Source organism: Myxocyprinus asiaticus, chromosome 6, assembly GCF_019703515.2.
Source record: "Myxocyprinus asiaticus isolate MX2 ecotype Aquarium Trade chromosome 6, UBuf_Myxa_2, whole genome shotgun sequence".
NCBI classification, from domain to species: Eukaryota; Metazoa; Chordata; class Actinopteri; order Cypriniformes; family Catostomidae; genus Myxocyprinus; species Myxocyprinus asiaticus.
The window spans coordinates 6916612-6944204 of record NC_059349.1 but is presented as its reverse complement, the minus strand read 5'-3'; the positions used below and the strand labels follow the sequence as shown (position 1 = coordinate 6944204).

At 38.3% G+C, this 27593-nt stretch overlaps 2 protein-coding genes across 4 annotated transcripts in view; both read left to right on the top strand.

Moving 5' to 3' along the window:
- The first annotated feature begins 1337 nt into the window (after positions 1-1337).
- Positions 1338-14888, top strand: LOC127442906 (gastrula zinc finger protein XlCGF8.2DB-like). 3 transcript variants are annotated; one of them, XM_051701282.1, is made up of 4 exons: positions 1338-1585; positions 10162-10445; positions 10723-11699; positions 13870-14888. In XM_051701282.1, exons 2-4 carry the CDS (start codon positions 10349-10351, stop codon positions 13879-13881), a joined length of 1086 nt encoding a protein of 361 aa, XP_051557242.1. In that variant the 5' UTR covers positions 1338-1585; positions 10162-10348; the 3' UTR covers positions 13882-14888. The 3 variants fall into 3 exon arrangements, with proteins under 3 accessions (XP_051557242.1, XP_051557241.1, XP_051557240.1); XM_051701281.1 differs by adding an exon at positions 8186-8234 and having other exon boundaries at positions 10723-14888; XM_051701280.1 differs by having other exon boundaries at positions 10723-14888.
- Positions 14889-18845: 3957 nt separating this feature from the next.
- Positions 18846-27593, top strand: part of LOC127442891 (gastrula zinc finger protein XlCGF8.2DB-like) — a 295005-nt gene continuing 286257 nt past the window's right edge. The window contains exon 1 of the mRNA XM_051701219.1: positions 18846-18982. The gene's annotated coding sequence lies outside the window, so the exon portion shown is untranslated. The remainder of the gene's footprint in view (positions 18983-27593) is intronic.

Sequence of the window (27593 nt, the reverse complement as noted above, 5' to 3'; positions counted from 1 at the left end):
ACAACAGACAGTGGAGCTGTGTTCGAAATCGCCCCCAATCCACTATATAGTGCACTGTTTTGGGTGTTTGCCATTTTGTAATAGTTTCTCAATTGTAAGTAATCAACTTGTTCCCTACATGTTCAGTCATTGTTATCCACAATGCACTCTGATTTCGTGTATACAGCCGATGTACACTCGCTAACGTTATATTACCCTTAATCCAGTGCAGGGAGGACTGACAAGCTGGGAGAGAGAGAGAGTGTGTGTGAAAGACATCCATCCATCCATCCAATCTCTGTCCTATCTATTAAATATAATAATTATAGTGTGGAAACCACTGGCTTAGAATACTCATGTGATCCAAGTGGACTGTTACGCTCTCTCCTATGGTAGAAATAATCTCTGGTATATCTATAGGCTGAAGAGCCGCAGCACAGCCCTACCCAGATAACACACATACATCACTGAAATGTCTGTTTAAGAGCGTTTCATCTGCTAAATATCTTAAAACAAACAGATTGACAAACACTCAATCATAAACGCAAGGATGTAACCACATATCTTGTAATAATTTAATAATCAACCATGGAAAAACCCCATATCATTAGACTACTATTATTAATATTTGGGAATATTTGAGACATGTCCCCCTCAATGTCTATGGTTATTACGGCCCTGTATAAACGTCTCAAACTGTTGAATGCCTTTTTGACATATTATAGATGTATGCAGATGAGCAAACCATTTTAAAAATATGTTCCAGATGTAAATACATGTCTGGGTGATGAACGTGTGGTATCAGGGTAATGACATCACAGCGACAACATAAGAAGAATGTAACAGTGTGCACCCAAACTTACATTTAAATTCTAAAAGGTTTTATGTATTCAGACGCTAGACCGGTTAGGCCCGAGAGCATTTAACTACATTCAAGTTGTCTGTATACGTTATATTATTTAAAAAATGAATAAATAAAAATCTCAAACAAGAGATTGAATTATGCAAAATGTATTTAACAAAAAAACATGGACATAAATTTAAATCATTGGATCATTGTTATTCCAGCACTGACATTTAAAGAAAAGAATGGATTGATGATGCTCTGCTCCACTCTAGATCATGAGGTCTGTGTGAAACTGGAGGAGCTGAACATGCAGCACCAGCTGAAGGATGAAGAGATTGGGGCAGAGTGTCACGTAGCATAAAGAAAGAAGGGAAAAGAGAAAGAATCGAAAAGAAATACGCCATGATTGCACAATAGCCCAGCAGGTGGCGATATGCACGCAAAATGCGAATCGCCAAAAAAGTAAAGAAGATATGAAGGTCATGTTGTGATGTCATAATTCTGCGCCACTGAATCTTAAATTTTTTAAATGCGGTAGAGAAACAGAGAGAAGTAAAACAACGTGAAATAAAAAATAAAAAACGTGCACACGCATCCCAATTCTAATCGGGTTGCATTGTTTATGTTACATATCAATATTAAGATACTTAACTTGGATTGAGTTTATTGGGATTGACTGAAATCCGCGCATGTAAATATTGTTTCTCTCGGAACACACAATGGAAATATTCAAAACTAAAGCAGTCACTGGTTAATTTCGTAAGTATTAAAAGAACCGTTACTATTTGTGAAATGCCACTAATAAAATGTGCATGTATTGTAAATTTTCATAAACATGACACTGAACAGATGTATTCCTTTATTCCTTCCTTTAAGTCGCTTTATTAGCATGACAAATATTTGTACATTCGTATTACCTGTATACAGAAGTGTATACAGCTGCTACTTTTATAATATGAGAAAAATAGACAAAATATTCTATGTGTGCTTGACAAATAAGGTAAAAATGTAAATATTAAATAATAAAAATTAAGTTACTACTACTAAAAAGTATATACTACTAATTAAAACAATAATAAAGAGCCATAGCAAAATATGATGAAGACACAGACTCGGGTCAGTTCACTAACTGTCTCTCATTCTGTGGCAGACAGACACATTGTGCTGCTACCACACAGCAGTCCTTGTGTTCACCTAATAATAAGGACACTTTTTCATTGTTTGTTAAATGGTCAAATGTGCTGTGAATGTGTTTAATTTTGTGGTAACATTTTTCCGAATGGCAGTGTATTTTGTGCATTCTGTTATAAAATGCTTTTTTTGATCACAGTGTGGACACAACCTTTCTTCCTGTGTCTGCCCGTTTCTACAGTGAGGTTGTGTCCACTGAGTCTGTACCTTGTCAAGGTGGCTCTCAGTTTCTTATGTGTCACTGTGTACAGATATTCTGCCATGGTGTATTCTCTTTTTAGGGCCAGATAGCATTGCATTTTACTGTCTTGTTTGAGTTTTCCCAATAAGTGATATCATTTAATTTTATTTGTGCTGTAATTCAGCTGTATCTAATTACCTTAGCAATATTGTTCTGGTCCAGTGCCTGGTTGCATAAAGCACCTTAAGTGTAATTTTCCCTTAAGAACACCCTAAAGTTTCCCTTAAATTTAAGGGAGTTGCAGAAAATAACCGTTGGGTATTATCTAAGGGGTTTATAAAGCATAAAGTATTTATTTTGTAACTAAGAACACCCTTAAAACACATTAAGTGTTGCATAAAGCCCCTTAAGTGCCATTTTCTAAGTAAACCTTTCAAAAAACAAGTTGGCTTAGATTATATAACCAATTGAAGAGTACAGTAAGTCAAGGCAATTTATTTTGTGATAGAAAAACTATTGCAGGAGTACATATTTGATCGTCACATAATATGAGAAATCACCAACAAGCTGGAGTGCGATCTATAATTGGAACACAGAAGTGTGCCTAGTATTTCTGCTCTCTGCATCTTAAACTGTATAAATGGATGCATTAAAATCATGCCGCTAGTTCATTTGCAATATATCGTGAATTTGTATATAGGCTATATATCTTACAGTCTTGCTGACCACCATTAATATTCTTAATTTAGGATGGCAATCAGTTCTCTGCACAGTTAAACAAGCATCTTAACATCCACCCCTTACCTGACACAGTCATTCAAATTCAAAGGAGGGCTCTTACCGGCTGTAAAAACAGAATCCTTCATTAATTGATCCGCATGCAAATCTCAGAATGGATATTTTACTTACACAGGAAAGATTTGAACTCAAAAAAGTGTTTGAATCTATTGATTTCCAGGATTGTACATCATAAAAATGGAAATCCGCCCGTGTTTTCTCCAGAAATTAGTTTGAAATAATCTTTATGCAGTAATCACAAATGACTGTGATTGGCACAACCTGAAAAGTGCTGAGAAAAGGAACAGTTGTCACGTGACAATACTCCTGTCGTTCATTTATTCGCCGCCTCCGAAGAGGTCGGACAATAATTTACACATTAATAATGATACTGAGAAAATTTAATAGTAATTTAAATGAAAATAAAAACATAGTATAAAGTTAAAAGTATTTCTATGTGGTAAAATTGCCCATATGTTGGTCGGGACATTTCCGATCTACTGAAAGTTGGCAGAGACATGTCGTGTCCATGGTAACAGTAGAAATGTATAACAGTAAAACCTTGCTTACTGTAGTAAATCCCTTAAAGGTTTCCCTTAGCTAAGAGAAGTGTCTAAGGGATTATAGGCAACACCCTCATGTCATTTCCTTAGGTAAGGGAAAATCACACTTTGGTAAGTGTTCTACTTAAGGGAAAAACTTGAGGTGTTTAATGCAACCGGGCACAGGTCTTTAGTGTGATGAGGGATAGTAGATGTTAGTGAAGCATCAGGACTAATGCTCTGGACAAGCTGAGAGAGGGGGTTGGTTTCTTTGCTTAACTCTTGGTATTGCAGGGCTTTATAATAGAGGTTGACCGATAGTGGATTTTGCCGATACCAATAACTAAGGTGGTCGAATAGGCCAATAGCTGATTAATCATTTGGTAGTTTTTAAAATCGATTTATAGAATGTATAACATTTTCTTAGTCTTTCCATACTACAATGGGCACAGACAGAGGCTACAAGAGTCCAAATTGAACAAAATTCCAGATTCAGTCCATTGTGCAACCAAATCCAAATAATAGCCTGGAAAAATGAAGGACTTTTAACTATAAACAAGCTCGAAATATACTTAACTTAATTCAGGACACTTATTTTGAAATGACGGACAATTGGCTTAGTTAGAATGCTCTATATTTAAGTATTTACCAAATTAAGCTTTTATAGCCTATATTGACCAGACTGAGTATTTTATATATCACCAGGTGAGGTTTTTTTATTCAGGGCTTGACGCTTTTTTCCCAAGGAGCACATGTGCTCCAAAGTTGAAAAATTTAGGAGCGCATAAAGAACTTTAGGGGCGCAATGAAAATGTGTAAAATAATGTGTTTTTCCTTAATAAAGGGATACAAAGAGACATTTAAAAGCAAAATGATTTAATTTATTTGAATACAAAAAGTACACTCGGTTTTTAATGATTTCTGCTTCAAACTGTATTTATTTAATAATTATGCTTTAAACAGTATTAACAGTATGAACACCTCTATAATAAAGTAGTTCTTCTTAGGTCTAAACAGCAAAAAAAAAGAAAAAAAGTCTGCTCAATCCAGGGGGCCTGGGTAGCTCAGTGGTAAAATACGCTGGCTACCACCTCTGGAGTTCGCTAGTTCGAATCCCAGGGCATGCTGAGTGACTCCAGCCAGGTCTCCTAAGCAACCAAATTGGCCTGGTTGCTAGGGAGGGTAGAGTCACATGGGGTAACCTCATTTTGGTCGCTATAATGTGGTTTGTTCTCGGTGGGGCGCGTGGTGAGTTGAGCGTGGTTGCCGCGGTGGATTGCGTGAAGCCTCCACACACGCTATGTCTCCGTGGCAACACGCTCAACAAGCCACGTGATAAGATGCGTGGGTTGACTGTCTCAGACGCGGAGGCAACTGGGATTCGTCCTCCACCACCCGGACTGAGGCAAATCACTATGCGACCACGAGGACTTAGAGCGCATTGGGAATTTGGCATTCCAAATTGGGAGAAAAAGGGGAACCCCCCCCCCCCCCCCGTTAGACACAAAGGATATCACTGGTCCAGCAGCTTTTGTAAGCAGGTCATCTGGCACGCTTTGAGCTCAGCCAGTGTTCCACAGCAGGACTGGGAGCAAATTGCTCTACTGAAGGCCCCTCTAAGCTGATCCGCATGAAGTCTTCAGTTGTGGACACTCCAAGGCAGCTTCTTGTTGAATTCTTGATGTGGTTTTGGGCAGAAAAGCCTCTTTTACAATGGGCAGCTGAAATGGGGAGCAAATTCTCACAGCTGCCTGCAAGGTTCCCGAACCTTTGTTTTCTCCCGATGTACGCATCTCTTCACAGTGCATGCATCCGTGATTTACTGTATTTCTGTACAGTGTCTCGTTTAAGGTGAGGGTTGCCCGTAACAAAGGCCAAGTTGTCCACTTGCTTCTGCCCTTTGCAGTACTTGCAGTAGGCCTGCATTAAGTTGTCCTCGGAAATGAGCCATGGGAATGTACTCTGCCACTGTGGGTTAAAATTGTATTTCCTAGCGGCGGTGGAGGATGAACTGGTATCGCTGCCGGGGGCTTCAGTTAACATTACTTTGTCGCCTTCTTCGTCCATCTCCTCCTCGGTGTCGACTCAAAACGCACCCTCAAATGCATCATTCAGTAATTTGAAATGAGTTAAATGCCATGAGGTCAGCAAGAAAGGCAAAATCGGTTTTCCATTCCTTGTCTCTCAAGCCTGGAAATCTCTCTCCCTCGCCAGTGTCATAAGGAAAATTAACTATCTCAGGGAGTAAAGTTAAAAACCGGTTTAAGACATTTCCCCGACTTAGCCATCTCACTTCGCTGTACAGAAGAACGTCTCCACAGGCAGTGGCCAAATCGACCAACAATACCACAAAACGGCGGTACAGTAGTGGTTGTGTTCGGATGAAGTTGACCACTTTTACCACAGTGTCTTTAACCTTCATCAAAGAGGACTTTTTCGTAGGACATGTTTTGTCCCTTATCTCAAGAATCAGTGAATTACGACTTGGGGGGTCGTTTATGCAACTTCTGAGTGGGAAACTCATATTTACGATAATTCCGATAGCAAGTGAAGGCAGCATTAAACTTACTGCTGTTGTTTCTGCTTCATAAATCCACTGATTTGCATAGTGATGTCGGTGTAAATAAAACAACATGTTTAATGTACTGTAGCACCAGGACATGACACTGTTGTTTATCAAATTTGACAAGCTGTAATGCTACTATCACAAACTCCCTTGTGTTTGTCCCATCACCTTCACTTTATGTTTGGACTGCTAGACTACACTTCCCATGATGCACCTTGTTGATCACACTCATCTGTTCCCCATCTTTGTTCCCAGGTGTTATATGTTTTGTCATTACCCATATGTGTATATATAGCCCTCATGTTTCCCTTAGTCTTTGTCGGTTCATGTTGGTTTGTTAGCACAGTAGTTTAGTTAGCCAGCAAACTGCTGTTATGTTTGATTTCTCTTTTTGCTCCAGCGTTTTAGTTGCATCTTTGTATTCTTCTCCTTCATCTTCTGGGTTCCTTAATAAATAGTTCTGCAGTTGGATCCCCACTCTCTCGTCTCGTCCTTCCCAGTCTCGTAACAGAAGAACCGACCAAAAAGATGGATCCAGCAGAACAACTCGGGCGATTCACCAAAGGGTCATCTTCCGTGGAGGCTTACTGTGTAAGGTTCTGGAGCTTGGCCTGTCAGGTGAGCTGGGATGAGAGAATCCTCAGGACCATGTTCTGGTTAGGACTGAATGAACCGGTAAAGGAGATGGTCCCTTTGGACTGCGACGGCCTGCCCCTTGATGACTTCATTACTAACATCGTAATGGCTGGTCTTCTGCATTCTACTCCAACGGCCAACCCTCTTGCAGTGGCTTCCACATCTCCTACCTCCAAGCCTTCCACGGCTCCTTCCTTCAGGCCCTCCGTGGCCTCGCCTTCCAGGCCTTCCACGGCCAACAAGTCAATGGCCATGCCTGCTGCGGCCAACGAGCCAATGCCCACGCCTGCCACGGCCAACAAGCTAGTTCTTGAAGCCTCGTCCGTCCCAGAGCCAGCGTTGCAAGCCTCCAGGAGGAGCTCCCTTCAGTGGAGACCACTTTCTCCCCAGCCTCGGTGAACCTGGAGACGCCCTTTGAGCCTCCCATGGCTGCGCCTTTCGAGCACACCATGGCTCCGCCCTTCGAGCCTCCCATGGCTCCGCATTCCGCGTCTCCCACAGCTGTGCTCACAGCAGTCTGGAAGCGGAAGAGGAGAAGGAGGGCTCCTACTCCCCTGTCACTGCCCATGCTCACGACCACGGAGGTCGTTCCCTCATCACTGCCAGTTCCCCTATCACTGCCCATGCAGTTGGATCCCCACTCTCTCGTCTCGTCCTTCCCAGTCTCATAAAAGCTACAGTACAATGTACTTGCCGTTTGCCATCGATCTTCTCACCTATGTACTGTAAGTGTGTTGCTCTGTTTTCCTGTGAGCGCTCAGCACTGCCTCTCTGGGGTGGAGACTGTTTCGCAGCTCTCAATATTGCGCTTCTTTGAATTACACTATAATGCGTTTATGTATTGTATAGCGAACGTCGTATTGTACGATACGATAATTTTTTTACACCCCTAGTTTATATACAGCTTGTTTAATATACAATGATTAAGCCTACTTTCTAGTTAGATTTCTCTAACCACGTTGCCTTGCATTCTAATAAAGAACGTTATTTGAATCATGTTGGAGTACATTTAAAAGATCGAATTGTGAAACTTAGTGAATCTACGTTTTTTTTTTTTTTTTTTTTTTTTGACATATCGCCCAGCCCTACATAAAAGTAATCCATACAATTCCAGTGGTTAAATCCATGTCTCCAGAAGTGATATGATAGGTTTGAGTGAGAAACTGATCAATATTAAGTCCTTTTTTTTAAAAATAAATTCTCCTCCCTGCCTAGTAGGTGGTGATATGCATGAAGAATTCCAAATACCAAAAACAGAAGAAGAGTAATGTGGAAGTGAATGTTTAGATTTATCGTAAAAAAGGACTTAAATATTAATCTGTTTCTTACCCAGACCTATTATATCACATCTGAAGATATGGATTTAATCACTGGCTTGAAAGTTTTGGACCCTGTTTATCTGCATTGTGAGGACCTACAGAGCTACAGAGATATTCTTCTAAAATTCTTCATTCGTTGTTCTGCAGAAAAAAAGAAAGTCATACACATCTGGGAGGGCATGAGGATGAGTAAATAGTGAGAGAATTTTCATTTTTGGGTGAACCATTCCTTTAAGGTCATAAAGTCTAGTTTCCTAGTCTAATACATACAGTGGAAAGAAAAAGTATTTGAACCCTTTGGAATTACCTGCATTTATGTATAAATAAAAATCTGGTGAAAGTTACAATAATTAACAAACACAATCTGTTTTATCTAATAAAACACAAATTATTTTATTGTTCTTTTACATAAAAATACATCATTCAAACATTCACACTGAAGGAAAACATATGTGAACCCTTAGGCTAATGATGTCAACCAAATCTAATTAGAGTCAAGAGTTGGCAAACCTGGCATCCAATTAATTAGAGATTGGAGGTGCGGGTTAAAGGTACTTTGACTTATAAAAAGCACTCAAATATTTTGGGTTGGCAATTCATAAGAAACATCTGCTGACGTGGACTATGTCACAAAAAAGAGATCTCAGAAGACCTACATCAAGAATTGTTGCTTTGCATAAAGCTGGAAAGGGTTAAAAAGTTATCTTGAAGAGCTTAGATATTCATCTGTCCACAGTTAGACAAATTGTCTATAAATGGAGACGATTTAGTACTGTGGCTACTCATCCTAGAAGTGGCCATCCAGCCAAGACGATTCAAAGAGCACACCGCAGAATGCACAGTGAGGTAAAAAAGAACCCTAAAGTGACAGCTAAAGACTAAGGAATCATTGGATTAACAATCTGGTTAGCATCTCTGTTCATGGGTCTACTATATGGAAACATTAAAAAGGCATGGTAGGACACCACGAAGAAAGCTGCTGCTTTCCTACAAAAACATTGCTGCATTTTGAAGTTTGAAAAGACCACCTTGACACTCCATAACACTACTGGGAAAATATTTTGTGGACTGATGAAACTAAGGTTGAATTGTTTAGGAAGAACATGCAGCAGTACGTGTGGCGTAAAAAGGGCATTGCATACCAACATGAAAACATCATCCCAACGGTGAAGTATAGTGGACGGAGCATCATGATTTGGGGCTGCTTCGGGCCCTGGACCGCTTGCCATCATCAAAGAAATAATAAATTCCAAAGATTATTAAGATATCCTACAGGATAATGTCAGTGTGGCTGTGCACCACTGGAAGCTCAGTAGAAGCTGGGTGATGCAGCAGTACAATGACCCTAAACATCAAAATAAGTCCACTACAGAATGGTTTCAAAAAAAGAAAATCCACCTTCAGACCTTAACCCAATGACAGTGGAATGACATCAAGAGAGCCATTCATACCAGAGATCCTAAAGGGTTTCCATGCATCCTGGAAACCTGGAATTGTGCAATTAAATTTTCCAGTTATGAAAAATTAAAAAAAAGACCTAAACCTAAATTATTTATCCTGGAAATTTTTTAGTATAATAGAACTGTTTGACTGTGTTGTTAATAAGATTTTTGTTACATGCACAAAATTATGGTAATGACAATTGGGACTCAGAATAGGAGTCAAAAACACAAATTTGTCACTGCCAGCAGCTGCACATTGTTAAACACTGTCAACAGTTAGGTGTCATGGACAAATCCCTGTCACATACTTTCTCTGCTCATCTGTTTTGAACCGGAAACGCTTATTTGAGGATTTCGCTGCCAAAGGATTGACCAGTTATTAAATTCAAGGGTAATTTTTCCACAGCACTGTGAATGTTTAATGGCATGTGTTCAATAAAGAAATTGTTTGTGTGTTGTGAGCTTAAGCACATTGTGTTTGTCAGTACTTGTGACTGATGAAGATGAGATCACATTTTATGACCAATTAATGCAGAAAACTAATTCACATACTTTTTCTTGCCACTGTATATTTTTCAAAGCCTAGCTATGATTACACATAGTAAACAGGGTAATGGGATTTCCTATATAAAAAAGTGTTATTGTATAAATTAAGAAATTTGGTCCTTTTTATTTTGGCAGAGCTGCTCCTCCATACCACACAGCGATCCTGATTCACATCTGCAGTGAAGCCACTCCCACAGCAACTCACCAATTAATGCTGTGAATATTTACATCATCCAACAAATGAAGGAAGAAATAAGGTGGAATATAAAGAGGAAGAATTCCAATTGTAACCACTGAAGTCTACTGACATAATATTGCAAAAATGAAGTTTTTAAAAGAGGAGTTTAAAAAGGAGAGTGAAGACATTAGTATTACAGAACCATGCAGAATGAAACATGAAGATACTGAGGAACAAAGAGGTTGGTGTCCATTCTTGATTCTTCATAATGACTGTTAAAGAACAAAGCTTAATTAGACCTGGTAGCTGATGTTGGAAAATAATAGAAGTGGTAAAATTATAGTTAACAAGTAATACCAGATTAACAAGTAATACCAGAATCTACATTAAGAACTAAACTTCAACATATCAAAGATCTCATAAAGTAGATACTTTGCTGCTTACTGGCATTTAATTGGGTGTTTAACTGTTTATTTTTTTTTCTGTACATTTGTCTCAATTTACTCTTTTCATTTTAGACATGATAGAAGTAAAAGAAGAATGTCAAGAACTGAATGATGTGGAGGAGAAACACCATCAGTATCATGCATTTGATAATTTCATGACTGGAGAAGATTCTTTTATTTGCTCAAAGACTGAAATTAATTTCTCACAGAAAATAGCTCAAAGAACAAGAGCCAAAAAATCTTTCACTTGCCATCAGTGTGGAAAGAGTTTTGCACAAAAAGGAACCCTTAACACTCACTTAAAATATCACACTGGAGAGAAGCCTTTCACCTGCCATCAGTGTGGAAAGAGTTTTGTGCAAAAAGGAGATTTAAATTGTCACATGAGAATTCACACGAGAGAGAAATCTTTCACCTGCAATCATTGTGAAAAGAGTTTCACACACAAAAAAAACCTTAACACTCACTTAAAACGTCACACTGGAGAGAAGCTTTTCTCATGCTTTCAATGTGGAAAGCGTTTCTTCTTTAAAAGAGGCCTTAAGAGTCATATAACAATTCACACTGGAGAGAAGCCTTTCACATGCTCTCAATGTGGAAAAAGTTTCAGAGATCGAGGAAACTTTAAGAGTCACATGAGAATTCACACTGGAGAGAAATCTTTCACCTGCCATCAGTGTGAAAAGTGTTTCAAACACAAAAGAAACCTTAACACTCACTTAAAACGTCACACTGGAGAGAAGCCTTTCTTGTGCTTTCAATGTGGAAAAAGTTTCTCACTTCAAAAAGATCTAAAGCGTCACATGAGAATTCACACTGGAGAGAAGCCTTTCACATGCCATCAGTGTGGAAAGAGTTTCAGAGAGAGTGGACACTTTAAGAATCACATGAGAATTCACACTGGAGAGAAGCCTTACACATGCCATCAGTGTGGAAAGAGTTTCACACAAGTAGGCCATCTCACAATTCATCTGCAGTATCACTCTGGATTAAGGCCGTTTAACTGTGATCAGTGTGGCAAGACATTTACAGCGGCATCACATCTAAAGGTACACCTGATTACTCATACTAATGAGAAGCCTTACGTGTGTTCTTTTTGTGGAAAGAGTTTCGATACATCATCAAACCTGAAAGTACATGAGAGAGTGCATACTGGAGAGAAGCCATACCACTGCACTTCATGTGAGAAGAGTTTCAGCTCATCAAGTAGTCTAAAGACTCATTCAAAAAAGTGTGGTCCAAAATTGTCATTGTGAACATAATTCATTAATTTCAGGATCAACATTTATGTACAGTATTTAATGTAACAACTTCAATCAGTTTACTTGATAGTTTGAAAGTCATAAATTCATTAAAACACCAAAAAGGTTAGGGACAGGAAAAAATCATTTTCTTAATTAGTATTTTTGAATTGATTTACAGTGAAAATATCCAATCATTCTTAACTTCCTGAGGCCCAGGTGAGATTAATGTGTGCTTTTTCCATTTCCCTTTATGATTTGTAACTAGAAGCACCTGGTTACCATGCAAACAAAGCAGTTTCTTAGAACAGCAAATTGTTTTCTTAAAAAATGTGTCATCTCATGGGGACAGCTGGTCTATTTTTTGGAATTTTAAATTAGGCAGAGGCTATTTGCACTAAGTGTAAAAAGCATCAAAAAACATCTTTGCACTCTAGTGCAAATAGTGGCAGATACTCTTACACCCATTTAAATACAAACACACAGTATAGTGGCATCACTGCAGCATTTTTATTGGGTTTATTTGGAGTCCCACAGACACCCTACACCAACCCCTACCCCTAACTCTACCTTACAAAAATTAACCATGGTTTTACTACAGTAACCATAGTGTCACCATGGTATTTTTCTAGTAAAATCATAGTAACCACAAAATTAAACATGTTTACTATTAACTACTATTAACATGTTACTTTAATAACACCATGGTTAGTACATCAGAACCATATAGTTTCCACCAAAACACATGGTTACTACAATGTTACTACAGTAAAACCACAGTTAATTTTATCTGGATCAAATGCTTCTCTCAACTTCCTGACCAAATCACTGTGAGGAATCTCTTTTATTTATTACTATATAGTATTATAGGAAATATTAAGAGTAGAGACAGAGAAAAAAGTTTGTCATGGGGTGGGATTCGAACCTGGATTTCCAGCTTAACAACACATACACATACTGTCGTTTCACCCAGAGCTACTAGAGCTGCACATGGGGGCGCAGTTTGTCGTAAAATCCTGTGTTTCCACCAGACTATTGGAGCGTAAATAGTCACTTAGTTATGCAATCTCTTAATCCACTAAATGTGTAACCCGTTAACCAGTTTAATGTCTCTGCCCCATTGCGAAAAATTCAAATACGTCCACCTTCATTTGATCAGCAGTTGACCCCGAATAAATCTGTCATGGCTGTCTTGAGTTTGGTCTGAGCAGTGGTGGGTGGAGTTAGTGTAAATAGCCTCTGCCAACAAGATGAGCTACTTGCACTTAGTGTAAATAGACAATCTGTTGACAAATGGTTGGCCTGAGTTAAAGCAAGACTGTTCGCGAATTCTGGAACTGTAGAGCTGAACTGTCTTTAAGTGATGGCACTGAATACAAAGGAAACAAAATAGTGATTCCGAAAAGCATCATGCAAGAGATGTTGGGCGAAATCCACAAAGGGCATCTAGGGATTGAAAAGAGTAAAAATAAGAGGAGCACACAGATTCATGTATTGGCCAAGAATTAATCAGGGCATCATAAATATCATATCCAAATGTCCTACCTGCATCAAATACCAACCCAACAGTCCTAGAGAGCCTGTACATCCTGTACCAGAGACACCGAATCAAAAAGTGGTTACAGGCCTCTTTACATGTCATGGTATCTCATAGACACTTATTACCACTTGTTGTATTCAGAGGTGTGTTTTAAACATGACTACAGCAGAAAATGTAATCCTATGCCTGAAGTCTGTCTTTGCTAGACATGGCGTTCCAGCCGGAGTATTCACAGACAATGGCCCCCAATTTGCCAATGCCAGTTTCACAGCCTTTTCAAAAGATTAGGACTTTTTACACACCACATTGATCCAGTGGCCTTGAGGAAAAATCGGTGGCAGAAGTAAATCGGCTGATGCAAAAATCAGAAGATGGTGGCATTAGTTTTTACATGGGACTGCTTACTCTAATACACTCTTAAATGTGGTTACTCACCAGCTTGTCTCCTAATTGGATGACATCTTCATTCTAACTTACCTGTGACAGAGGATCTTCATCAAACAGGGGAAAGTGAGAAGATGAGAAAGAACAAAGAACAACAAAAAGCAATGCAAAAATCTACTACGAAAGAGGAACTCTTCCTCTGCCTGAGCTACATGTTTGTGATGAAATTAGATTCAAAGACAAATCCAGTACCTGGAATCAGTGAAGCACTGTGATCGAACGGATGCAACCAAGGTCTTACAACATCCAAACAAAAGATGATTCAGAATAACTTGAAAGCAGCTAAAAGTCATGTTGAAAAGATTGAGAGACCGGTCAGAACATCTGTTTGTGTACCGATGTGTCCTGAAAGACTAATCGTGTCATGTTGATATAACTGAAAAATCGAAAAATGTAGATTCATTACTTTGGTAATCTAGAGATGTTTGTTGTACAATGCTGTTAACTTGAAAGTTTGAACGGAGAAGTATAACAGTCACCTGTTCACTTAATTCATTGTTGTTCATTAATGTAGACATTAATGTTTTTACCTTCATTGAGTATTTAATGCTTAGATAAATAACTGAAAACCGTATAATCAAACGAGAAACACTAGATTTCATTTTGACATATTCAGCTATTCCTTACAAACCTTTAACTGTGACAGTACTTTATGGCTGTAATACAGTCAAATACATTATACATACTTATACACATTGGTTTGTTCAGTCACACACACACACACACACACACACACACCCATGAACATTTTATGGCTTTGAAATACTGTCACAGTTTAAGGTTTGTATGGAATAGCAGGTGCTGAATTTACACATCTCACACATTATCACAGCACTTTCATAAGCTTTATACTGATAATTCACCTATAAATGAAAGTTATGTTGTTCTAAAGCCATATGACTAATGTGTTCAAGGCCTTCTTTGTTGTTCTTCTCACCATTTTTCAATATTTATTGGGGTTTTACTGTGCAAATGTTTTTATTCGTCCTATTTTTGGTATTAATTGGTGTTTGAACTATCATTTATCTCTTGTTCTTATGTATTCATTAAATAATATTTAAGAATGGGGAGGTGAGGGTTAATTTTGTTTAAGATAATGGTAATAGAAAAGGTGGGACATTTCTGCTGAGGTTGGTGTGTGCATATGTACCAGGACCAGAACTGTTTTATAATATGGTTTAAAGAATGTATTGATGATGATGCTCTGCCCCACTCTGAATCGTGATGGGTTCTGTGTGGAAGCTGGACGAGCTGTTGCATGCAGGAAGACACCATGATTGCACAATAGTCCAGCCGGTGGCGACATGCACGTGGAATACGAATCTCCGAAAAGTAAAGAAGATTATGGTAATGTTGTGACGTCATTATTCTGCGCCACTGAATGCTTAAGCGGTAGAGAAATCGAGAGAAGTGAAACAACGTTAGAAACTGCACATGCATCCCAATTCCAATCGGGTTGCATTGTTTATGTTACATATGCATATTAAGATACTTAACTTGGATTGAGTTTATTGGGATTGACTGAAATCTGCACGTGTAAATATTGTTTCTCTCGGAACACACAATGGAAATATTCAAAACTAAAGCAGATTTAGTGAGTGAAGTCACTAGTTTATCACGTAAGTATTAAAAAAACCGTGTTTCTATTTTTGAAAGTCCACTAATATAATGTGCTTGTATTATAAATATGCATAAACATGACACTGTATGTATATGCATGTATTCAACTGCTCTCTCTCTCTCTCTCTCACACACACACACACACACACAATAATTCAATGCATGTTAATACATGCTTTCTTTTTGCTTATGCGGATACCCCATACATAAAAAAAATAAATTAAAAAAAATACACTTATAGTAAAGTATTGCTAATAAAGACACAGGGCAGAGGTGTATTCTTAACTGTGCTGATTTACTCGTCACACACAAAAAACCTTTGAAATCAAGGTAGATATGCAATAAATTCATATAAAAAGCTGTTATGAGACTTTAAACCCGTGTTTTTTATACCTCATATTTAGCTTTCTTGTGCTTTTTAAATGAGTATTATTTCACGTGTATTTATATCTCTGTGCCTTGTCATTTTGTCCTTACTTTAAAAAATAGAGCAGTTGGTTTAATTGAATCGAACTTATAGGAAAATACATATGCATAAATATAGACACACAGATGTCGATTTATGCAACAGATTCTGTATTCCTCAAAATCCATCAAAAACAATGAAAAAACATAACAGTTACAGCAAATGAACCAGAATACATTATTTTTTAGAACAGCACCACATACTGTTTATTTATTTATTATTTCTCTTTATTAGAATGTTTTTTCTTCATTTTATCATTTTAATTTATTGTTTTGATGTTGGTGTGAACAGACCTTTAGTATGTTTCAGGTATTCATCTCAGATTTCGTGAAAATTGGCATTTAATTTAAGACAGTATTTTAGTGAGAGTAGGGCTAAATGATTAATCATACATATATATATATATTCACAGTACTGTGCAAAAGTCTTAGGCACATAAGATGTTTCACAAAAACATTTGTCTTAAGATGGTTATTTATATCTTCAGCTTTAGTGTGTCATTAGAAAAAATACATTTTAGACTCCCAAACATTACTTGTGCAAATAGAAAAGATTAGAATAGAAGAACAGGGCGCTCTGCAAGCGATGTCATGGCCCCCACAAAGCCCCCTACTGAACTTCATGTCTGTCTGAGATTACATATAGAGACAGAAGCAATTGAGATAGAAGAACTGTGGTGAATTCTCCAAGAAGCTTGGATCATCCTATCTGCCAACATCCAAGAAAAACTTTGTCCAGGTGTACCTAGGAGAATTGGGGCTGTTTTAAAGGAAAAGGTGGTCACACCGAATATTGATTTAGCTTTTTTATGTTTACTGGACTTTGTATGAATTACAGTGCATCCGGAAAGTATTCACAGCGCTTCACTTTTTCCACATTTTGTTATGTTACAACCTTATTCCAAAATGGATTAAATTAATTATTTTCCTCACAATTCTACAAACAATACCCCATAATGACAACGTAAAAGAAGTTTGTTTGAAATCTTTGCAAATTTATTAAAAATAAAAAACAAAAAAAATTACATGTACCTAAGTATTCACAGCCTTTGCCATGACACTCAAAATTGAGCTCAGGTGCATCCTGTTTCCACTGATCATCCTTGAGATGTTTCTACAACTTGATCGGAGTCCACCTGTGATAAATTCAGTTGATTGGACATGATTTGGAAAGGCACACACCTGTCTATATAAGGTCCCACAGTTAACAGTGCATGTCAGAGCACAAACCAAGCCATGAAGTCCAAGGAATTGTCTGTAGACCTCCGAGACAGGATTATATCAAGGCACAGATCTGGGGAAGGGTACAGAAAAATTTCTGCAGCATTGAAGGTCCCAATGAGCACAGTGGCCTCCATCATCCGTAAATGGAAGAAGTTTGGAACCACCAGGACTCTTCCTAGAGCTGGTCACCTGGCCAAACTGAGCGATCGGGGGAGAAGGGCCTTAGTCAGGGAGGTGACCAAGAACCCGATGGTCACTCTGACAGAGCTCCAGCATTTCTCTGTGGAGAGAGGAGAACCTTCCAGAAGAACAACCATCTCTGCAGCACTCCACCAATCAGGCCTGTATGGTGAGTGGCCAAGTGGAAGCCACTCCTGAGTAAAAGGCACATGACAGCCCGCCTGAAGGACTCTCAGACCATGAGAAACAAAGATTGAACTCTTTGGCCTGAATGGCAAGCGTCATGTCGAGGAAACCAGGCACCGCTCATCACCTGGCCAATACCATCCCTACAGTGAAGCATGGTGGTGGCAGCATCATGCTGTGGGGATGTTTTTCAGCGGCAGGAACTGGGAGACTAGTCAGGATCAAGGGAAAGATGAATGCAGCAATGTACAGAGAATCCTTGATGAAAGCCTGCTCCAGAGCGCTCTGGACCTCCGACTGGGGCGAAGGTTCATCTTCCAACAGGACAACGACCCTAAGCACACAGCCAAGATAACAAAGGAGTGGCTACGGGACAACTCTCTGAATGTCCTTGAGTGGCCCAGCCAGAGCCCAGACTTGAACCCGATTGAACATCTCTGGAGAGATCTGAAAATGGCTGTGCACCGTCGCTCCCCATCCAACCTGATGGAGCTTGAGAGGTCCTGCAAAGAAGAATGGGAGAAACTGCCCAAAAATAGGTGTGCCAAGCTTGTAGCATCATACTCAAAAAGACTTGAGGCTGTAATTGGTGCCAAAGGTGCTTCAACAAAGTATTGAGCAAAGGCTGTGAATGCTTATTTACATGTGATAATTTGTTTTTATTTAGTTTTATTTTGAATAAATTTGTAACAAACTTCTTTTACATTGTCATTACGGGGTATTTTTTTGAGGAAAATGATGAATTTAATCCATTTTGGAATAAGGCTGTAACATAACAAAAAGTGAAGCGCTGTGAATACTTTCCGGGTGCACTGTAAGTGATAAATGAAAACTATTTATGTAATTAGTTTTGAAGACATCCTCACTATGCAACATTTTTCACAAGTGCCTAAAAATTTTGCACAGTACTATATATATATCAGAGGACAAAACACCTGTTATGTGAAGATCCATAAAGTGTGGTTAATTTTTTTTTTTATTGCAGATTTGTGTTTGAAGATATGTCTTTTGTGAACCTCTTTTGCGCCTTAATGTAATTTGAGAAATATAGAATATCTGTTTGTTACTTCATAATTTACTTATTGATTGGCTTGTGTGATGGAAGGAGTATAGATAAAGTGTTGTAATGTTATGAAGAAGAGAGCGAGTGAGACAAGTAAAGAGCACTGCTGCACTGGACATCTGACTGGTGTCTATATTAAAGAGAAACTGAATGCATTACCTTGAAAAATCATGATTAATTATTTTAATTTATATACTGCCCTAATATTAAGTCGTATTTTCTCTTTTTATAGGTTGAAAAACAAACACCAACTACCCCCTGGAACCTACTTAAGTACCCCTGAAAATATGTTTGTTAAAGAGGAGAGTGAAGACATCAGTATTTCAGAACCATTCAGACTGAGGAATGAAGATACTGAGGAACAAAGAGGTTTGTGCCCACTCTTTATTTTTATTTAATGACTGCTGAGGAACATTAAAGTATCAAAGCTCCAGGCAGTTCATCAGATTTGGTGGCTGTAGTTATAAAATCACAGGACCTGTAACATTAAAACAAACTGTAGAGATATAGAAAAAGTAAGATGAAAAGTCTTAGCAGGGGAGTGTTAACGGCTTCAACAACTCAACTCTCGTGACCAATGAGCTTCTTCTCACACTGAAGATCTGATAAGCCATTGACCTGCTTTGATCTTAAACTTTTTCCTCAGCATATACGATATTGCTGCGGTGGCTGTGGAACCAAGTCAAGTGTGTTAAGTGGCTTTTATTGTCATTTCAACCATAAACAGCTAGTACAGTACACAGTGAAACAAAACGGCGTTCCTCCAGGACCATGGTGCTACATAAAAACAACATGAAACAACATAAAACAAACACAGAACTACATGAGACTACACAGAACTAAAAGACCTACACATTTCTACATAAAGTGCATGTGCAAACATGTTCAAACAGTACAAGATGGTACAATAACCAAATATTTCTATGAGGTTCTCCTACAATTAAATGACTAATAAAATGAAGCAGCGTCCGTGTTTATTATTCAACGTAAATCTTTTTCTTATTGAAGATGGCATGATCATACAATTGCAGGAAAAAGTATGTGAACCCTTGGATTTCTGGAAAACATTTCATAAAATTGGATCTGATCTTCAGCCTTTTTGGAATTTTGTACCATTCCTTCTTATAAAGCTGTTTGTAGTTCAGTAATATTCTTAGGATATCTGGTGTGAATCACACTCTCAAGAGGCTGCCACACGAATCGCATCAGTGTTGCTGAATACTTCGCACTCTATGGAGTGAAACGCCAATATACAGTTGTGCTCAAAAGTTTGCATACCCTGGCAGAAATTGTGAAATTTTGGCATTGATTTTGAAAATATGACTGATCATGCAAAAACACTGTCTTTTATTTAAGGATAGTGATCATATGAAGCCATTTATTATCACATAGTTGTTTGGCTCCTTTTTAAATCATAATGATAACAGAAATCACCCAAATGGCCCTGATCAAAAGTTTACATACCCTTGAATGTTTGGCCTTGTTACAGACACACAAGGTGACACACACAGGTTTAAATGGCAATTAAAGGTTAATTTCCCACACCTGTGGCTTTTTAAATTGTGATTAGTGTCTGTGTATAAATAGTCAATGAGTTTGTTATCTCTCACGTGGATGCACTGAGCAGGCTAGATACTGAGCCATGGGGAGCAGAAAAGAACTGTCAAAAGACCTGCGTAACAAGGTAATGGAACTTTATAAAGATGGAAAAGGATATAAAAAAATATCCAAAACCTTGAAAATGCCAGTCAGTTCTGTTCAATCACTTATTAAGAAGTGGAAAATTCAGGGATCTCTTGATACCAAGCCAAGGTCAGGTAGACCAAGAAAGATTTCAGCCACAACTGCCAGAAGAATTGTTCGGGATACAAAGAAAAACCCACAGGTAACCTCAGGAGAAATACAGGCTGCTCTGGAAAAAGACGGTGTGGTTGTTTCAAGGAGCACAGTGAAACTAAATCTATAATAAAACAGTTTACAACTCATTAACAAGGGAGGGGAATCTCATGGCAGGTGTTGAACCTGAGAAACAGATAAAAATAATATTTCAGAGAAATATTTGACCATTATTTTGAGCTCAGTGACTTCTGGTTTACAAATACATTGTCCATATTTTGTGTCCTTATGTGTACTGAGTAGAATTTGTGTATATAAAGTTTACCTAAATCTGCAAGAAGCTGTATTATTTATAAATGGCTATAGTTTTAATGTTGATAACATACCTTTGCGGTGGCACTAATGCGGTCATCTTCTCGATTGTTCTTTTCCACCGGTAAACTAATGTCCAGTACCAATCCACAAAAATAATGACATGATTCTAGAGACTTGAATGTCTTTAGTTCCTGACGTGTGAAAGCTCTAACAGTGTGCATAAAGTGAGGCTATCAATGCACGTGCAAGACGAAGTTTTTTTCTTAAAAGTTATTTTCTTACAATCGACCACTTAAAGGAGCAATATGTAAAATATTTACTGTACTGTAAAGCATAAAATTATCATAATATGTTATCAGATTTAGGAAACAAGCTAAGTTGAAATACTGGCTTCTCCAAAAACAATATTCTACTTTAAATGTCTGTTCCGGGCCGGAATTTCTGTTTGCGTTTTGGCCTGTGTGATCCCGCTCACTGCCCATTTCCCAATAGTATTTCGACACCCCGGGTTGCCAGATTTGAAACAAGTTAGTGGGCAAACACAGCGTGCTGCATCCATGGAAGCCAGCAATACATCTAGCTAACATAGACAGAGTTATAAAAAATCCACATGAGCGGGTATATAATTTGCAAACAATAAAAACATTGCAAACGTATACATTAGCTGATCAACTTACAGTGTAAGGCTCGTCGCTTGCCATTATCAGTTTGCCCGTTCCTGTTGCGTGTCCTCAACCTGGCAACCAGCGTGAGCTTCGAGTCTGGGGAGGGGGGGGAGGGGGAGACAACTCTCTCCAATATTTTGAATTTGGACTGCAGTACACATTTTAAACGCTTGATGTCAATGTTACATATTGCTCCTTTAAATTTATCTTCATATTTATCTTCTCATCTTCTTCGTGGTCACATTGTTTTGAATTTCTTTATCTCGTTGGTGGTACTGGAGAAATGCAGTGCTTACCCTTATCATAGCAGTGGGGTGTGTTTGACATAATCGAAAACTATCTATTGTTTAACTCACAGACTAAAAGCTGTTTATTTGTAAACAGCATAACGTTACATGTGTTATAAACACATGTGGCTTATTTGTCATGTTTTTTCCATGAATAAAGTTTTCGATTGAACCTTTGGATGTACATAGCTGATTTTGGCAAAAAAAGATTTGTGGTATTCATAAAAGAGCTCCCCTTGTGCAGACACCTGCCAGACAATTGCAAAATTACACTTAATACAATTAATATAATGTTAAGATTGTTAAAATGTATGCAGTTGTATATACAGTGTTCAAGATACTTTTTTTTTTTATAGTATAAAAAATACATTTAAATAAATGTATATCTAGATATACATTTATATACAGTACTGTGCAAAAGTCTTTGGAACATAAAATGTTTCACAAATTGTTTTTTCTTAAGATGGTTATTTACATTTCAGCTTTAGTGTGTCAGTAGTAAATTTAACATTTTAGACTCCCAAACATTTCTTTTGTGAATAGAATAGAAGAACAGGGAGCCCTGCATCAGAAGGTATGGCCCCCACAGAGCCCCCACTGAACATCGAATCAGTCTGGGATAACATGAAGACACAGAAGCAATTGAGACATCCTATCTGCCAACAGTCAAGAAAAACTGTGTCCAGGTGTACTTTGAGAATTGGTGCTGTTTTGAAGGCAAAGGTGGTCAAACAAACCCAATATTGATTTAGCTTTTTTTAGTTTAATGAACTTTGTATGATGTTAATTTATAAATAAAACTGTTTATGGCCTTATTTTTGAAGAAATCATCACTATGCATCATTATTCACAAGTGCCTAAAACCTTTGCACAGTACTGTATAATATAATTATGTATGTCTAATAATCAATTAGCCTATACACCAATCAGCCACAACATTAAAACCACCTGCCTAACATTGTGTAGGTCCCCCTTGTGCTGCCAAAATAGCGCTAACCCGCGTCTCAGAATAGCATTCTGAGATGATATTCTCTCACCACAAATGTACAGAGCGGTTATCTGAATTAGGGCTGGGTGATATGGACCAAAAATCATATCTCTGTATTTTTAAGCTGAATAGCGATACACGATATATATCTTTGTACTAAATGTTCAGTTGTAAGACAAAGATACATGTGAGATGGCAGATGAAGCTTGCAATGCGCTTTGTTTCGGGGCAGAAGACTTTACGGGCTGCAAAGGCTTCACCGCCGGGGTTGCAGCAGCACCACAAAGTTTAACACACTCTTCATACTGCAGTTTATACCGCTGTTGTAAATGGTGGAAGAGATCTGAAGTGCTTCCACTTTTGGATGCAACCTGTTTATGGCATTCTTTACAGATGACATGGTTTTGCTGCTCATGTCAAGTCATTTTTATTTGTGTAGCACTTTTCACAACACATATTGTTTCAAAGCAGCTTTACAGAAAATCATACATTAACAGAAAATTAAACTGTAATATCTATAATGTCTTAGAGTGATCATTGTGTAGTTTGATTAAATATGATTGTAAATTTATATAATAATAAAATAATAATTGTATTTAGAACCCCTATGAGCAAGCTGAAGGCAACTGTGGCAAGGAACACAAAACTCAATAAGATGTAGGTTACATAAGTTGTCAGTTCTCTTCTGGCTAAACAACATGAATATAATGCCAGTATTAGTTATTTGTGTGCAGTGCAAGTCATGGCTAATTTGTAAACTAAGTAAGTGTTAAGGTCCAGTGTTTAAAAAAATATTTTTTATGAACTGTAAAATTAATGACTAATGCATTAAAGTCCATACTGGATTAATGGCAGAAGTTCACATAGATGCATTGTCCTTTGTTAGTTGGCTGATGAAGGTTTTTGTTGGCAATTCAATGATAGTCTATGTATTCCATTTCAAGAGTGTAGTGCATCAATAGACAAAGGTGATGCAGGCAGAGATTAATAAGGTGCATCGCAGTTCAACCGGCAAGTCATTTCGGTGAGGTTCAGTGGGGCCCATCCTAAGTCCAAGGTTCAGGCAGTGGTATATGAAGAATCCGATGTCTTACAATTGGAGTTGGCATCAGTTCATCCTCTGAAGTCAATCGTAAAAGACTGGCTAACTCCGGCTGTAGTTTGTCGTCATCACTCAGCAACACGTAACAGTGGAGTCTGACACCAAGCAGGAATGAAGCTGGATCTGGCCGGCTCTGGTAACTTCAGGATATTGAGACATGGAAACAAATAGAATAATATTAGTGTAGATGCCATTCAATTTTATGCAGAGTTATAGATCATGATAGATGTTTCTGGTTTCGGCAGACCTAACTAAAGCAGCCTAATTGTGAGTTGATGGCTAAATTAGGTGTATGCCTGGCTAAATAGATGAGACTTTAGTCTAGACTTAAACTGAGTGAGTGTGTCTGTGTCCCGAACAGTGTTAGGGAGACTATTCCATAGTTTAGGAGCCAAATAGGAAAAGGATCTACCTCCTTTTGTGGATTTTGATATTCTAGGAACTATTAACAAGGCAGAATTTTGTGATCATAATGAACGTGATGGAATATAGCGTGTCAGAAGGTCACTTAAGTACTGCGGAGCTAGACCAGGGGTCGGCAACCTTTTAGACATGGAGTGCCATTTTTTATTTTCCTGGTCAATGGCTGTGCCAAGGACCCCCCCCCCCCCCCCAAACTTGTGAAAATGTTTATATTTTGCATTTTTCTAATTTAAACGTTTATTTTTCATTTCAAATTATACTATCAGCATAACAGTTAAAGTGAAAATTTGTGCAAAACCTGATGATTATGATATAATCATGATCCTGCATGTGAATTTTCACAGAGCATCTTTTGAAAGTTCTTTAATGAAAGAAAACGTGTCCTTTTGTACAAAATGAGTTAACACAGTTAAATGTCACAAGTTTTCACGGAATTGTGTGGAATCATAACTATTTCTTATATTATGTATGTATATTTTTCAAAATCACATAGAGGCGTAATCATAGCTTGCAAGCAACAGTGAGAGAGGAGCAGGCTATTTGATTTATATTAAGTGTTTCACATCTGCATTCCAATCTACATCTTGATGTAATCCTTCCTCATGTTCACACAGCGTGTTTTCATCAGCTGAATGGGAGCTTAAACACTATTAAAGTGTGCAAGACATTCACGCATCACAAGCCGATCAACTATTTAACCCTGAATCGTACCTGCAAAATCCTAAAACTTTATTTCCAGGTTTAATTTAGATTTTGAATAGACTCAGATTTTTATGTTTTATGTTTTCTCTTTTAATAATTTAATGTAGTTTTGAGTGTGACTATGGTTTAAGGAGGGTGTACCTGTATGCTGGGTTGGAAACCTCACAGATGAATAGTGGTGTTTTCCTTATTACATCACATGTTGTTCTGAAAGGAAAAAGAAACAAATAAAACACAGAATGTAGGCTGTCATCCATGCAGCCTGACCGAAGCACAGCGGGCGCATTAACTCGCGCGGTTAACCGAAAGTGAAGCTCTGCTGGCTCGTGATGCGCGAATGGCTTGCACGCACTGCACGAGTCTATTGGGTATACTGTAGACTCGTTTAAACTTTTTGTTTAGTCTCCCATTCAGCTGATGAAAACACGCTGCGTGATCATGAGGAAGGATTACATCAAGATGTAGATTGGAATGCCGTTGCTGGCGTGCCAGTGATTACCCCTCCTATGATAACGATGATAAAATTAGGCTAATATGATCATATTTCTTTTTTTTTTTTTTTCTCCCCTATTTGGAATGCCCAATTCCCAATGTGCTCTAAGTCCTCGTGGTGGTGTAGTGACTCGCCTCAATCCGGGTGGTGGAGGACGAATCTCAGTTGCCTCCATGTCTGAGACCGTCAATCCACATATCTTATCACGTGGCTTGTTGAGTGCGTTACCGCGGAGACGTAGCGCGTGTAGAGGCCTACGCTATTCTCTGCGGCATCCATGCACAACTCACCACGCACCCCACCGAGAGCGAGAACCACACATTATAGCGACCATGAGGAGGTTACCCCATGTGACTCTACCCTCCCTAGCAACCAGGCCAATTTGGTTGCTTAGGAGACCTGACTGGAGTCACTCAGCACGCCCTGGATTCGAACTCGCGACTCCAGGGGTGGTAGTCTGTCTCAATACTCTGTGAGCTACCCAGGCCCCATGATCATTTTTCTTGGTTCTAGTCAGCACTCTGGCAGCTGCATTTTGAAAAAATGTTAAGTTTATTAATTGAACTTGCTGGACATCCTCCGAGTAATGCATTACAATAATCTAGCCTTGAGGTCATAAACGCATTCATTAGTTTTTCGGCATCAGCAACAGAGAGCATGTGTCGTAACTTAGCAGTATTTCTGTGGTGGAAGAATGCTGTTCTACAAACATTGGAAATTTGATTTTCAACAGACAGACTGGTATCAAATATAACACCCAAGTTCTTAGCTGTGAAGACAATGTAACTACATCCATTGCGAGTCAAATTATATTTTAGTGGCTTATTTTTAGAGGTAATTAGTACCTTGAGTACTAATTTGGAATTGAGTAGAAGGAAACTTCTGGCCATCCAATCTTTGATTTCATTGATACATTCTGCTAATTTGGAGAATTGTGAATTTTCATTGGGTTTAGAAGAGATATAAAGTTGGGTATCGTCAGCATAACAGTGGAAACTTATTTGATGATTCCTGATAATAGCTCCCAGGGGAAGCATGTATTAGAGGAAAAGCAGAGGCCCTAAAACCAATCCCTGTGACACTCCATACTTTTGTTTGATTTGACAATTTCTCGTTTACACATACAAAGTGGTAGCGGCATGAAAAATAGGACCTAAACCATGCTAATACAAGTCCACTAATACCAACATAATTCTCCAGCCTATCAAGAGAACATTGTGATCTATCGTATCGAAGGCAGCACTAAGATCTAAAAGTACTATAGGAGAAATGCAGCAGTGATCAGATGATAAGAGCAAGTCATTTGTAACTCTGATAAGTGCAGTCTCTGTACTGTGATGGGGCCTAAATCCTGACTGAAATTGTTCATATATACCATTTCTCTGTAGAAATTGACATAGTTGGGAGGACACTACCTTTTCTAGTATTTTCGACATAAATGGTAGATTCTCCAGGATCAAGCTGTGGCTTCTTATTAAGCGGTTAATAACTGCCATTTAAAGTTTCTTGGGACATGTCCTAAGGATAGCGAGGAGTTAATAATATTAAGAAGAGGTTCTGAGATTACAGGGAATAACTCTTAAGAGCTTAGTTGGTATTTGGTCTAACATACATGTTGTGGCTTTTGATTTTTTTTAATACATTTTGTTAGCTCTTCATGAACTATGACAGCGATGGATTGAAGTTGCTTGGGAGGACAGTCGTGAGACACTGTTTTCTGAGGTTCTGTGACAGTTGATTGCATAGTTCCAATTTTATTTCTGATTATTTCAATTTTATCAGTAAAGAAATTCAGGAAGTTTTTACTATTGTGCTGCAAGGGAATATCTGGTTCAGCTGTTGCTTTATTCTTAACCAATTTTGCCACAGTACTGAATAAACACCTAGGATTATTGTGGTTATTATCAATGAGTTTGCCAAAATATGCTGGCCTGGCAACTTTTAGTGCCTGTCTGTAGCTACATACACTATCCTTCCATGCACCACGAAATACCTCTAATTTCGTATTCTTCTACTTGTGCTCCATTTTCCAAGCTGCTCTCTTGAGAGCATGAGTGTGATCATTGTACCATGGTGCGGGGCATTTTTCTTGAATTTTCTTAAATCAAAGGGGGGCGACACTATCAAGAGTGCTAGAGAAGGCTGTATTTATATTTTCTGATATCAAAT